We start from the raw sequence: 15,320 nt of genomic DNA, 5'->3' as shown, positions 1-15,320 counted from the left end.
CAACCAGCGGGCGTCTGGATCTGTTCCAGGCTGATACAGATGTTTGTTTCATGTTCAAAAGCTTCAGCATCCTTTGTAGATAAAATTAAACATTTAAATGTGTTTGATTTGCATTCAGACACTTTAAAAAGACAATACACCCCAAAATGAAAATTCTGTCATCATGTATTTCCATTTTGTTTCCATAGACTGCTACTTTAGTCCAGAAACAGTACCAGGGCAGCATAATGCACAATACACAAAGTGCATGTAGCTGTTGCTAGAGTCCTGATGAAATCTGTCTATCTGATTGTCCACTCTACAGAAGAGCCTTTTACCTGGACCGCGTTCTGGACTGCACCAGGACCCTCCTCTGGGCCATTTCCGGCTGGGTTCCCCGTCACATGATCGGAGCAGTGCTGGTGTCTTTACCTGCCGTGGCGGTGTTTTCTCATATCACCTGCGATATGCATGACTCCATACAGGTAAACACATGCATGTATTACACAACGGGGTTTGCATGTATGTCAAATAGTTTTTGTTTAATATGAAGTACATTCGTTTAAGATTTTCATCTTTTCCCTCTTCAAACAGTACTGTAGCAGTAAAGTGATGGTAATACTATGGTACTCTGATACCATTGCAGTGCACACATTCATAATAGACTTTTTTTCTTTTTTTATCATTCTTACTGGAATTTTGATTAGGACATTTTGTTCTACAGTAACCCAGTCCTTGTCAGATTTTTGTCAGTCCTTGGCATTTTCCTGCACCCATTTTCTGTCCATCCTTAGGAATAGAATATAAAAATTATTTAGAATATTAATAAATACTATAAAAATTGCAGTCACGGGTTTGTCAAAATGCAGTTTATTCTTACAATACAACCGAATCAAAATAAAATGTATGCTTGATGTTCAAATGTTTTTTTTTAAGAAATGAATACCTTTATTGAGCAAGGATGCATTAAATTGATCAAATGTGACAGTAAACACATTATCAATCAATCCTGAAAAAAAGTATCACGGTTTCCAAAAGACATGAAGCAGCACAACTGTTTTCAGCATTGATAATAATAAATGTTTCTTGAGCAGCGAAGCAGTATATCAGAATGATTTCTGAAGGATCATGTGACACTGAAGACTGGTGTAATGATGCTGAAAATACAGCTTTGGTCACAGGAATAAATTATTTGTGAAATATATATTATAATAGAAAAAAATGAATTTTAAATTGTAACCGTTTTTCTGAATATTACTATTTTTATTGTAGTTTTGATCTTGAGTCTTACCAGCCACATACTTTTGAACAGTACTGTATTATTGTATTATAATAAAAAATATATATGTATATGTACATTAAAATTAGTTTAAAGATTAGTTTAGGATCATATGTGAGCTTAATACAATAAAAGTTGTATTGTATTCTTTCCTCAAAAGTACTCTAAATGAGCTGTGAATATTGTTAAAACACAAGAAACCATATGCAGTAAAGGAAGCCTATAGCGTCATGCTAACAGAATAAATGAGCATGCTTGGAGTGTGCACTTTAAGTATGTATGGTACAGTACATTTATTATATAACATTTTATAGACGTGTCTGGAGACCTCTAGACAGCAGTAATTGAAGCAATGTGATGCTGCTCTGAGTCAGGGAAGTACATAATTCTGTAGACCGTAATCCTGCACGTACTCTGCTGCGAGCATGAGCATGTTTAATTCATGTCTAATTCTTTCCCCAGTTCACCATGTTCACCTGCTGTGCTGTCATAATTGCCATCATCCAGTACAGCAATTTCTGCCAGCTCAGTTTCTGGATGCGTTCAAGCCTGGCGACGCTAGCGGGACTCACCTTTCTCAGTGTGCTCTGGAGCCCCCCTTGCAGGTTCAAACTATCACACACTGCACATATGCTAACACTTTAGTTTAGGGACTAATTCTCACTATTAAATGGTTGCTTATTAGCATGTATATTACTAGCATATCGGCTGTTTAGTAGTTATAAAGCATATATTAATGGCTTACTCTACATGATCATAATTAAGATCCCTTAAGCCATGCCATACCTAAACTTAACAACCTTACTGACTATTAATAAACAGCAGTTTCGGAAAGGAAAGGAGTAGTTAATAGTTAGTTAGGCATGAAAAATCAGTCCCAAAACTAAAGCGTGTGACCCACATATTACACATTTTACATACTGCAAAAAAGTGTTTTTTCATGATAAAATATTTAGAAATCTGTGTACTTGAAACAACACTGAATAAGAATAGTTTTTAAAGAATGTCTTTGATATGAGATTTTTTTTTTTTACTATCTGCAGTTTTTCTTTTGCTTGTACAAAAGAAAATATGCTTGTACAAAAGGCATTTTTTATATTTTACCTGGAAAACAAGTTGAAAAAGTACTTTTTGTTATAATGTGTACTACATTTCAAAAGTTTGGGGTCAGTAAGATTTTTTTGAAAGAAGGTGTCTTCTGCTCTTTAAGGCTGCATTTAATGAATCAAAAACACAGTAAAAAATACTACTATTGTGAAATATTATTACAATTTAAAATCACTGTTTGCTATTTGAATACAATGTCATTTATTCCTGTGATGTCGAAGCTGAATTTTCTTCATCATTCACTCCAGTCTTTAGATTAACTGATGAATCGAAAGTTTGCAAGAACAACATTTATTTAAAATAGACATTTTTTATAACATCATAAATGTATTTACTGTCAATTAAACGCATCTTTGTTCAATAACGATATTTATTTATGCAAGTTAATGAATTATGATGCTTTTATTGGGCTTTCATGATTAATTATGTTATGCTAATACTAATCCAAAGCTATGTCGTTGTCCTTTTAGCACTTGGGAACGTTTATTTTTTAGGTAAGTTGAGGACTATGAATACTATTTCAGTTTCACATTTTTTGGATTGATTTAATGCTGGGAAAAGTCTCAACCTAGAGTTCATGTTTTTGTATCAGCAGTTGTCTTTCTCTGTATCCACCAGATCCAATGACTTCAACAGCAGCTTTACTGACGTCCAGTCCCCTTCTGGAGATTCAACCCGACTGCAGGACCTGCTCGGACCGGAATCTTTGGTTTCCTTTTTCCTGTTGCTCCTCCTCGTTTGGTTCCTCAACCGCGAGTTCGAGGTGAGCTATCGTCTACATTACCACGGCAATGTGGAAGCGGACCAGCACCGCATCAAGATCCAAAACATGCGGGACCAGGCCGACTGGCTCCTGCGCAACATCATCCCCATCCACGTGGCCGAGCAGCTGAAGGTGACCCAGAGCTACTCGAAGAACCACGACAACGTGGGCGTCATCTTCGCCAGCATCGTCAACTTCAGCGAGTTCTACGAGGAGAGCTACGAAGGCGGGAAGGAGTGCTACCGCGTCCTGAACGAACTCATCGGGGACTTTGACGAACTCTTGCGCAAATCGGACTTTTCCAATATCGAGAAGATCAAGACGATTGGCGCCACCTACATGGCTGCGTCGGGGCTCAATACGCAACAGTGTAGCGATCAAGCCCATCCACACGCTCACCTGCGAGCGCTTTTCGAATTCTCCTTGGAAATGATGCGCGTGGTGGACGATTTTAATAAAAACATGCTTGGCTTTAAGTTCAAGTTGCGAATTGGGTTCAACAATGGACCTCTTACCGCCGGAGTCATCGGTACCACAAAGCTACTCTACGACATCTGGGGCGACACGGTGAACATCGCCAGCCGGATGGACACGACTGGCGTGGAGTGTCGCGTTCAGGTTAGCGAGGAGAGCTACTGCGTGCTCAGTGGAATGGACTACGAGTTCGACTACCGCGGTACTGTCAACGTGAAGGGCAAGGGTCAAATGAAGACCTACCTCTACCCGAAGAGCTCAGACAGCGGACCTGTCCCTCAATACCAGCTCTCGGTCTCTCCGGAAATCCGAGCGCAGGTGGACGGCAGCATTGGACGCTCGCCCACCGATGAGATCGCCAATATGGTCCCAGCGGCCAATGCTAGTAAAGTTGCCGCGTCATTCTCTGTGAGCTCAGGGCTTACCGGACAGGGATTCACTGGTAGAGACTTACCCAAGAAGGCTGGAAGCAATGGCACGTCCAAGACTCAACGATCTGTGTCTGCTCTTGGCTTGACTTGCATACCGGAAACCAGCTTGAGATCAAGTCCAGCGGTTTTCGGTAAACCACCGGACCCGACTTTGACCTCTCCTCCTGTCCGAGCAGAAAACACAGAAGCTGTTGCAAAAATGGAGGGAGAAATAGCGTATATGGGCGAAATGACAAAACTTTGAAACAAGCCAACATTGCTGTCGCTGTTGTATTTACCCTTTAAACACAGGCTCTCCATCGGGTTTGTAGGGATGTTTAGGGATGTATGTTAGCGAAGATTTGCATCCGTGTATGTGGAAAGTTTAAACACACCACCTTGGAGTGTTTATAGCGCTAGTTGAACCAGGAGATACTTTCACATCTGGATGGCGGTGCTGGACTGTAAAAGCTCAGAGGAGCCATAGAAACCATTTCTACATGGGATAAGAAATTCTGAGGAGATGCATTACATCTGAAGTCACATCCTTAAGTAGTTTATTTTCGAATATTATTTCCCTATTGCTCTTACTACTGTCTGCCTTTCGTGAATGGTTTTCTTTTAATGAAGTGCCTTTAGGATGATGGCATTTTTAATAAAGGTTTCTCAATCAAATCTTTAGCTGAAGATCAGAAGGATTAAGCATGTAAATTTGACATTAGAAAGTGCTTTGATTTTTGTGAAAGTATTTGATTTATTTTGGAATATTGGTAGATATTTGAGATCTCTCTGTTGGACATTCATCAATCAGTATTCAACACAATTTTACAAAGCAAAACTCTATATTGCAATGATTGCTGTTTTAAAAAGACCCAAGATAAAACCAACGCGTTGAATGGTGCATGGCCTAAAGTACCTGTGAAGAAGTATTAGCGAAATGTAGAGCAAGCTATGGGCTAAAATCATCTACAATCAACAATTTCAAGCATTTCTACAGTGTTTAATATTGATGCATGTATTCCTACCTGTCTGATTATGGCCTTTCTGTCTCTTTTTCCGTGATTTGTCCTGTTGCTCTGCACTTTGCAGCTAAAGGCTTGATTGGTTGACCAACACCTGAATTTCGGATGAGATCGAACAGTGAGTACTAAGACGACGTGGCAACTTTGCGTTAAAGCTAATGAGATTGTAGTCTTAAAGGACAAAAATGCATTCATGAATTAGCTACGGTGACTTTCAGAATTTACATAAAATACAAAAATGGGCATTGGTTTTAAGATATAGACATAGTTTGTTTATGAGTAAACATAAAATCAACATGAGCTCTTCTAAAAAAAAAAAACATTTCTAGTTTTATTCTGAGGCGGGTTGCATAAACTGCCTAGACTAGTCTTAAAATGTTAGTCATCTAATTAATTTTTTTCAAGACTGGTCATAACTTTTAAAAGTTAGTTACAAAAAGGAAGACTGTTCTAATGTGAATTCCAAAAATAACACTGACTACGCCTTGGCTAATTTCTAGTTGGTCAAACTAGCTTGTTAGACCCAGTCTTAATGTCTGTGTTTATGCAACTGTCTTCTGCTGGACGATTCATCAGTGCACATGGTCGAAAAAAGCAAAAATGTTTGTCTTTGTAAACTTTTATCAAAATTTAAACTTGCTCCGCCTCTGGAATGACTTTTCTTTTCAGTTGATGTCATCTAGGCTGCATGGAAAATAATGGTAATCATTAGATAAATAACATTGTTTTAGTCTTCTGTTGTAGATAGTGCAGCAATTAAATATTAAACTGATTACAGTAATAATAGCAAATAATGATACATTTGAAAACAATGCTTTAAAATTGAAGGTACTCCGGTCAAAAATCTCCAAATACTGATGAAAAATGCTGGTATCGTCTACGTCAATAACTGATGGATCAAATTAAACCCAATCCTACTTTTTTTATGCAATATAAAGTTTAACGTATTACGTCATATGAGAATATGAGCATGCCGTTTCATGTGGGCTTTGATTTTAATTATCGTGCGCTGACATCTTGTGCGATAAAAGTTAATTCAGTTAGTTCAAATGTGAAAAAAGAAACTTTGATTGTACTCAAATCTAAAGAGGTAAATAATTATGTTGCCAATTAAGTCACCATAGTGGCATAACGGTTGCAAGAACTGGCAATAATCTAGGTAACATATAGCCAGTCAAATGTACAGACTCATGTGAATATTAGAGTAGATTAGACCAAAGCCTTGACTCTGCCTGCTTGTCTTTTGATGTGCAATAGTAAAGGGTAAATTATTGTATGGAATATTAGCAAAAGGAAGTAGATTTCAATCTTTTTAACATTGAGCTTTGTGAGTAACTTAGTCTGCACTGACACTGCATACATTTCATGACTGTCTCATGATTTAAGAATAGATGTTTTTACCTTTTGTCTATGCTTTTCCCCTTATCTTGGCTTTATGATGGGTGACCTGTATTAGTTTAAAAGGGTTGTGTGCTCAACGATTTCTCATGCTTCACATGCAGTGGTGATATTAATGTGAGAAAATGTGAAATCATGTAACTTTTCTTGACACTGCTGTGAATTTGCAGTCTGCCAAGAACCAATACATTTAAAAAGGAACTGTTATAAAGAGGGATTGATTTGTCAGTATTTTGCATTGTATAAAATAGTGCCTTTTACTCATGCATTGGCCAGTCAGATGACATCATCCTGATTATCTGTTCATTATCATACACTAAATGCTCGTGTATGATAAATGTCTTGTGATCTTTAGCGCTGTGCCTTTTCTTAAAATTAGCTTGACGTGTCCATTTTCACTGTATACTCCTTTTGAATGTGAACTCTTCATTTAAAAATGTACAGGATGAATTATTGTCATTTTACTCCAAGGTGCCATTCTAATATGTCCTTTTATTCAGTGCTGATTTTGATACTGTTCAGTTGATGTGATTTTGGTGACACCAAGCATAGCAATCCATGTATTTATAATATATTTTATAGGGCACAACTTTTGCTAAATAATGAAAGTGCCCTTGCTGTCTAGAGGGGGAATGAGCACACAACCCTTATGGGCTCTGTTTCAGAGTAGTTGAGCAATATAAAACTTGATCCAACTAAATAAGCATTACACTTTAGCTTCAGAACTTAGCTTGACGAACCACATTTGTGTTTTTTATCACTTGTTTTTATGGAAATGTGCTCTTTATGAAGTATCCATTCCATTACTTCTGTTTGAGACTTTGAGGACATTCAAAAACACATTTAGGGTGAATGAAAGGGCTGAACTAATGTATGATAACGGACACATTTTTTTTATTATTTACAATAATTTGAGGTTGCCCAATTGATGATTCCAAGCAATTTGTTGTAGGAAATGTACAAAATTTCACACACAAATGTGTGTGTTAACAGAAAAATCACACACTGGGACATCGTGCCAAAAAGTATATTTATTCAAGAATGTTTGATTCTGAGTTTCTCTCAGTTTCTTTGGAGATAACTTCACTTATAAACTCAATATGTATTCATTCGTATAAAGTTTGTTTTTTCTCCTATGTTTGTTCATATGTATTGCTCTGTGTGTTGACATATATATATATATATATATATATTTTTTTTTGTATTATTTATATCCGTGCATGTGCCATACTGTAACATTAAAGCTAATGGATGAAAAGGGAAAGCCAATAATACAGTGTTGAAGTCTGCGTTCTGTCTGTTGATTTGTAATGAATCTGAGCTACCTTAGAAGTTGACATTAACAGTATCCTACACACACACTACCACACAAGTCTGATTTGGGGATAAACCATTCTAAACCATTTTATTCTCATCAAGCATGTCTTTTAGTATACACACAGCTGTATTTACAAAAGTTACAAGAATGTGCCATTGTCTGCTAAAATATAAAGTGTTAATGCAGTAGCCTTCTGCTGAAAAAACGTATTACAGAACTCTGTAAATATGTTTTCATTTAATTTAAAGATATATCAGTGTTTTATTGTACTAGATTAGAGTACTAACTGTTGTATGGTACACTATGCCATTTACATGTAAACCACGCCCTCTAGCGCCTGTTTTGGTTACGACCGCGTGACGTGCGCGTTTGCGTAAGGGGCGTGGCCGCGCAGCCCCTCCCCCTCTACAGTCTGGTTGGAAAAGAAAAAAAAACTTTTTGTATCGAAGGAATCAACAGCCGCCATCTTGTCGCGGACGAGCGTCGGGATTTCGGGAGAGCATTATATTATTTTCAACGCGCCCGGCTCCATCGGGACCGGCCCGAATAGCTTTCCCGCGACGGAAACAACAAGCCTCGGGCCGAATCGCGGATCTTTGTGGCGAATATCAGCGTAATGGAGCCGTTTTTGTGCTCGGCTGGAAAACCCCCGTATATCTGATTTCCCCCTTCAGCGCGAGCGGCGCTCCTGTGCCACTCGCCTATATTAAAATATTATTATTTCATTTTTCTTTTATATTTCTAGACTTTACTGATCGTTCGATTCAGGCTGGACATGGGTCTTTATTTTTATTCGCAGAAATTGAACAGACCCACGCGAGCCGCTTGAAGAAATCTTGATGATTTTTTTCTCCCCTCGACGCTTGTTTGTCGGTTTTAACGATGATGTAATTTATTTCTGCGGGGTTTCGGGGTGATCGTTAAGGTTAATTATGCGGGTTTTGGGTGTTGGATTATCATGGGGTGAATGGCGGTGGCGGAGCGGGGCGCTGTCGAGCCGCGTTTGAGCCCCATCTGTTAATTACTGGCCCTTGATCGCTGAATAATAACTGAGAAACCCGAGGGTTGATTTGATTTATTTCGCTTTGTCCCCCTCCCGGGCCATCGGAAGACGCATTTGTTGTTTTCTCGTGTTTTGTTGTTGTGAGGCGAGAGAGCACGATGGCTGATAATCTGCTGGATATGGGTCCCTCGAGCGCGAAGCGGCCCAAACTGAACTCACCTGCGCTGTCCTCCTCCGATACTCCAGGTAAGAGTCACACCTGTCAGTCCCGAAAACACCTCAGAGCTCACACCAGAGATCTCGTTCAGATCCGGACGAGATCTCTCTTAGACCAGGGCTTGTGTTCTGTAACGCTTTGCTCGGATGTCCGATCAGAAACCCAGTAGATCAGGTGAAACTCTCTCATGTTCAATGGGAATCCTCGCAGGAAGGGTTCAGGTCGAGATCCCACCTGTCCTGTGAGAAACCAGGTAAGTCTCAAGGGTACAAATCTCTCACCTGTCCCACCAGAGATCGATCAGTTCAGGAGAGACGAAAACCGTCAAAATGGCTTTGAGATAATAATGCAGCTAGATATTGTTGACTATCCAAATGCATACAAGTATTTTATTAATAAAATATTTTGTGATCTAAATTGAAAAGGCTGAATATCGGTACAATGTGTTTAAACAATTTTCAGTCTCCCTCTAGTCCACTGTCCCGTCAGGTCAAACCTGGCTCAGGTGAGACACTTACCTGTCCCATAAGTAACTGGGTTCAGATAAAACCATCACCTCAAAACCTGGTCTATGTGATGATCTCACAGTCCCTCAGAAGCTGATTGTACTCCATCAGAAGCCCTTATTTCCAGAATCTGAGGTTCAGTCTGCAAGCAGGGATGCACTGAATCGGTGCAGTTTAATATGTGCAACAAATGTTTGCTTTGCATTTAATATTTTGAGTTTTATTATCATAAAATGTATTTATAAGACATACTGATCATCTCTATGTAATGTCGATGTTTGTTACACTTGGACTGATGGAGACTTTTGAATTCGTTCAACGGCTGACTGTGATAGTGTTGCTGGAGTGTAATGACGCTGACTCTGATATTAATCTTCATATGCTCTTTTGAGTGAAACCACCTTGTTGCCAGATATGTGTTATATAGACGAGACCCCGAGCATCTCTGCCAGATGTGGAGGGCTGCTGTAATCAGTGCAATGACAATTGACATCAGTCTCAAGGAAAGCAGAAGTTTTCTTTTCATCCCTGTTTCGCGTGCAAGTCTTCGTGCGAAGTCTGTTGAGGTTTCAGTCAGCTGAATATCACTGTTATGCAGAGACTTCAGTGCAGTGATTCTCAATCTTTTAGACTCGCTTTGTTCAACACAGTATTCAAAGCCACTGAGAAATACATCTAGATTTAGTATTTTCTCAGCATTTTATTTAAGGGATAGAATTCTTTATTTTATTATATAAATTGTATGTACATTATATAATTTATAAATATTCTATATATTGTCTTGGTAATAATTTAAATGTTAAATATAAAGTCATCCTGCAGGTCACCTTTCATATCTTTTGAGTGTCGTAGCATTTCAAGCTTTAGTGTGTTTTACTGTGATTGAGCAGTTCATTGTATTAGACAAATATTAGATGCATGCTTTAATGTTTGGATGTGTAGGATTGTAATTATGAATGGATGGTTTTTCTAGTCATTGCTTATAGGAGCAGCCACCCACATCATGGCATCAAGACAATGAGTTTTGCACAGAAAAGCATCACTCACTCTCTAGAAAATGTAAAATTGTTAAAAATGTGATGACAGGCGCTAGGCAAGATGAAGACAAACATGGTCGTTCAGGTGTCTTGTTTTAGTAAGCTGAATCCAGCAAGCTTTCCAGATTTCAGTGGATTTTTATGTTTTGTGCTGCAGAAAGTAGTTTTTTGTTTAAGACCATAACTTAAGACTCACATGAGGAAATTCCACAGCTCTGCGTGGAGAGATCCGTTATTTCCTGTCTCATGTGTTCTTGGATTAACATGCATCTTAAAGTACACGCTGAAGTTTATTTCACACTAAACTAGACTTTACTGATGGTTACGTCAGCGGTGCCTGCTGTGCTAAAGCAGTGACTGATGCTAGAGAGTCATGGGCGGTTGATAATAGGGCTGAGTTTTGTGACAAACTTCACAATTAGTTTTGATTTTGATTTGCAAGCTTTTGATTCAGTACAATACTGATTCAGTTAGATGTATAGTAGGGATGTCAATTTCCATGATCAGTCCTCATTTAAAAGAATGTTCAGTTGCTAAATTAATCTTTTACTTTAATTCTGAAAAATGCATCTATTGCAGTGGTTTATTGCATGACCGGATGAGCGAATGCCACCTTAATCGCCAGCTTCCTCACACCAGTGAAAGGGATTTTTAGTCTGAATAAAAGGCTAGTTGCAGGATTGTAAAATTAATTGATGTGATAATGATCATTTGAAAAAATGCGAGCATGCCATAGTTTCATTTGGAGTCATTTCACTTTAAATAAAGTTTGTTGGCAGTTTTCTGTCTGTCTGAGAGACTGCTGAATGCACCTTTTTAAATGGATTCATGGTGCTCTTTGTATTTTGAAATGCAATAGCAATGTTTGCGATTGATATTATCAACATTTAAAATAAAATGATCCCAAACGCAGGGGCTGTGTTTTGCGGTCAGTGAATCTCTTCTTCTGTTGATCACATGAAACATGTTTTTGTGAATATTATCACCAAGTGAGGTACAAAGCTTTGTTTCTAAGCCAAATGATTGGTTAGCAGGCAAATGTTGTATCGCGACCATGCTTTTGCATGCATACCGTTCAATGCTGTTACACAGCTTTGTGTTGTTTTATTGGTTGGATGCAAATTTTCAAAAATGTATTAATGTAAATGATTCAGTAAGTAAAATTCACTTTGAATCCGTTTTTGCATCTCTTACTGCGGCAAAAAAATTAATTAGACCATATTCTTTGTACTTTCCAAAATGACAAAAGCATTGTTAGTGTAAACTAATTTAATTATTTTATAGAAATATAATGGGTTTCTGACGTTATTTCTCCTCAATTTAAACAAAGTTTGTTTTGTTAGACAAGGCCCGTCAAGTTTATTGTTATGTGGGGCGACATGATTTGAAAGGGGGGAAAAATTTTGTGATCATTAATTAATTATTAATCCCTAACATATTTATTTTTCCCTCATTTTATACAGTTCCCGTGGCTACTTAAAGTCTTATGATTTCAGGAGGTCTTAAATTTGGGGATGAAAAGTCCAGAATTTGTGATTTGGTTTAATGTGACAGTTTAAAAGGCGATTATTAATAAACACGAGCGCTGCACGTTTCAGAGTCTGGTGCTGCGCGCGGCTTTGTGTTCTGCAAACATGCAGAGCTGAAAAAGTGAACTGGTGGATCAATAAAAAGATGGTGATGCATTATAAAATTAAAAACAGTAAAACTTATTATTTTTTAATTGATATAGGCTAAGACTTTGTTTCATTTTAAAAGTGACAAATCACAAATATGCTTGCGATTTATTGGATGGGAGTGGTGCTACAAATAAAGTTAATTTAATTTGTTCACACATCAGCTGAAAGCAGCATAGATTGGCTCTTGGGACTTAAAGGCCGTGTTGCAAGGTTAATTTTTTAACAAATTTGTGCAATTTGCTTGTTGGTAATAAACATTTAAACTGTTATCCATTGTATTTTATGTTGTTGGGTATCACAAAACGGAATATAATACGAAAAAGTAGGTACTATCTTACAGCGGTCTCCTTTCCCCCACAATGCATTGCATCACGTCACGTTGGGGAGAGAATTTACCAAAGCCGCCATGAGAGCATTGAGAGTGACTAGAGAGATGAGTAGTAGACGTGAGTAGTCAGATAGCGCAGATTATAGATAAATAGAAAAATACATAGATAGATATAGATAGATAAACAGATAGATAGAGAGATATCGACCAACAGCGACCCAAACGCACTCTCTTCCCTACAGCACAAGCTTTTCAGCGCAGTTTCCATGGGACGACACCGCCCACACAAGCACCTGCCAAACACAGCGACACACACGCGGCTACGTTTGCAACAACATTTTCACCGGAGGACGAGATAAAGGCTTAGAAACGTCCATATAGCAAACATGATGCCTTGTATTTCTAGATGACAAAGTTTACCAGTACTACGACACTATGAAAAAGGTTACCGGTACTTATCTGAACTAACGTCATGATCACTGCCACTAGATATAAAGAAAACGTAGTTTTTTTTTTACTCAGTGCTACTCAATGACAGTAAAAAATAAATTATATATATATATATATATATATTATATATATGTATATATATATATATGTGTGTGTGTGTGTACATATATATGTGTGTGTGTCGTTATTGTGCACTGCTGCTCGTAGACTAGCTCCAGTGCTCATTGCTGCGATGCTAAATGATAGCAACTCACTCACCAGGACACTTCACCAACTCTCCTAATTCTCCTCGGACCATGCATAGGCTTTGACGGACATCAGTTCTTGGCAATTCCTCATTTGCCCTCTCACGACTGGCTCGATCGAAATTACACGGCTGCGGATCATACATGTTGGCTCTTGCCACCTCTTCGCTGCGTTCCAGGCGGGTTTTTGAGCTCGTAATCACTACCGTTAACTACTAACGACTTTGTACCGTTCCAGGCAAGTTACGCCAAACTTTCTGAGCGCAAGGAATTGTAACTAGATTATTTATTTTATTGCAACGTTGCATTGACCTAAAATCGTTTTTTCAACGTGTACCACTTGCATAAACACTTCATCCGTAGGCAGTATTATCCGTAGGGGCTGTCATCGTTGTTTCGCGTGCTGTGTGACCTCAGAACTCAGAGTACATCGATCTAGTACGAGACACGAGTTCATGGATGGGAAGACACGGGTTTGATTGCCGTTCCAGTGCACTTTCACGGGTTTAAGGTTGGAAAAACATGGGTTACGGGTTGCCTGGAACGCGGCATCATACTAGACTGAGGCTACCGTTCCTCGACTTCTCCCCAACATGACGTCATCACCGTGTTGGGTAAAAAAAACGTTAATACCAAAAACTTAAAAAATAGGTCTTTAAGACCATTTTTGAGACATTTTAAAAATGATATACATATCTTGAGTGATTTATGTACCCATTAATCGAAAGTGGTGGTTAACCTGCAACATGGCCTTTAATGATCAATATCAGTTAAAATCGAGAAATCAGTATTTTTAACCCAGCATTAGTTGGTAAGGTGTCTGAGGTGCTTTTTAGCATGTAATGCTGCTTGACTTATTGAATCACAACAAATCTTATCATAATTCACTAAATAAACTTTCTTTAGTTGCAAGATTAGTCCTACACTGGAAAAAAAAAATCTGGTTTAGGATTTCCTTTGAAACAAGTTTCACTCAATTTGCTAGTAAATTTCACAACTCAAAAAAATCAATTCTTTACAGTGCTGCTGAAGACTCGTCAGTAAACGGTCCATGTGTGAACCTCTCCTCCATTAAGTGCGCTCTACTGTAGTGTAGCTGTGAGCCACATTGTAACTGTAATGTGGGCCGCTGGGGTGAGAACGGCACACATGCACGCGCGTGTCCTCCAGTATGCATGCTAATTTGTGGCTTTGTCAAAGTCTTTGTGGTCTTTTTGTTTTCCACTTTTTTTTTTTTGCCGTTTTCTGTTGTCAGAGATGGTTCCAGTGGGTGTGTTGTTTGGCAGCTGGGTGTTCCTCCTGTAGTTATTGTGAGCGGGTGGCAGCCGTGGGTGCGCTTTTATTCCAGCCGTGTTTGCATTAGTGTACATACAAACACAGCCAAGCGTGTAAATGCTGCCCTCCACCAGCTTGAGGCAGACGGCTCGCTGCGTGGTTTAACGTCTTGGCTGAAGCATGACTGATTTGGGAAAGGATGCTTTGGGGAGAACATCAGAAAGCAGATGAGATGTGATGCCGTTTGAGCAACTGCCTGGATTCAAGGACACGGTGCTTTTATGGAACCTGATATAGACAATTGGGAAATTTATTACAGTTAATATAATGACAGATATTAAAGCTTGTTTGCTTACACCAAAAAAAGAAAACCGTCATTTACTTGCCATCTTGTTGTTCTAAATCTTTAAGACTTTTCCTTGAATTTTCGACAATTATACTGCCAACTCTGTATTTCCGTATATAAAAAGAATCACAAAAGTGATCCATATTACTCCTACAATAGTCTTCTAAAACTATTCAACATTTAAAGAGCTAGTTCATCCAAAAATGTCATCAAATACTCTCCCTTATGTTGTTACACAGACATGAAACGTAAAGCATCAAAGATTTGTTTGCTTGGACTTTGAACTGAAGGACCGAAATTATGAGGATTTGTTTAAAATATCTTTCAAAGGTGAGTGAAAGTCTTATAGGTTTGGAACAACATCAGTTGAGTATAGGGCTGTAGCTATCGAATATTTTAGTAATCGAGTATTCTACCAAAAATTCCATCAATTAATCGAGTAATCGGATAAAATGTGTTTTTGCTTAATTAAAGTGCAATATTA

General features: G+C 38.4%; 2 protein-coding genes across 7 annotated transcripts in view; both read left to right on the top strand.

Annotated features, from left to right (window-relative positions):
- LOC132149578 (adenylate cyclase type 9-like) overlaps positions 1-7,704 on the top strand; it is a 54,899-nt gene extending 47,195 nt beyond the window's left edge. For both annotated transcript variants that reach the window (XM_059558957.1, XM_059558956.1), the window contains 4 exons: positions 305-464; positions 1,721-1,863; positions 2,836-2,859; positions 2,984-7,704. In XM_059558957.1, the coding sequence (XP_059414940.1) occupies positions 305-464; positions 1,721-1,863; positions 2,836-2,859; positions 2,984-4,277 (1,621 nt within the window). In that variant the 3' untranslated portion in view covers positions 4,278-7,704. The remainder of the gene's footprint in view (positions 1-304; positions 465-1,720; positions 1,864-2,835; positions 2,860-2,983) is intronic.
- A 483-nt stretch (positions 7,705-8,187) lies between these two features.
- The window catches only part of LOC132149569 (CREB-binding protein-like), a 44,044-nt gene continuing 36,911 nt past the window's right edge, over positions 8,188-15,320 (top strand). For all 5 annotated transcript variants that reach the window (XM_059558937.1, XM_059558940.1, XM_059558938.1 and 2 more), the window contains exon 1: positions 8,188-8,999. In XM_059558937.1, the coding sequence (XP_059414920.1) occupies positions 8,912-8,999 (88 nt within the window). In that variant the 5' untranslated portion in view covers positions 8,188-8,911. The remainder of the gene's footprint in view (positions 9,000-15,320) is intronic.

Source organism: Carassius carassius, chromosome 9 (assembly GCF_963082965.1).
Source record: "Carassius carassius chromosome 9, fCarCar2.1, whole genome shotgun sequence".
In the NCBI taxonomy this organism is placed as follows: domain Eukaryota; kingdom Metazoa; phylum Chordata; class Actinopteri; order Cypriniformes; family Cyprinidae; genus Carassius; species Carassius carassius.
Note: the sequence above shows the minus strand (reverse complement) of the source record. Positions and strands in the feature narration are given on the sequence as shown.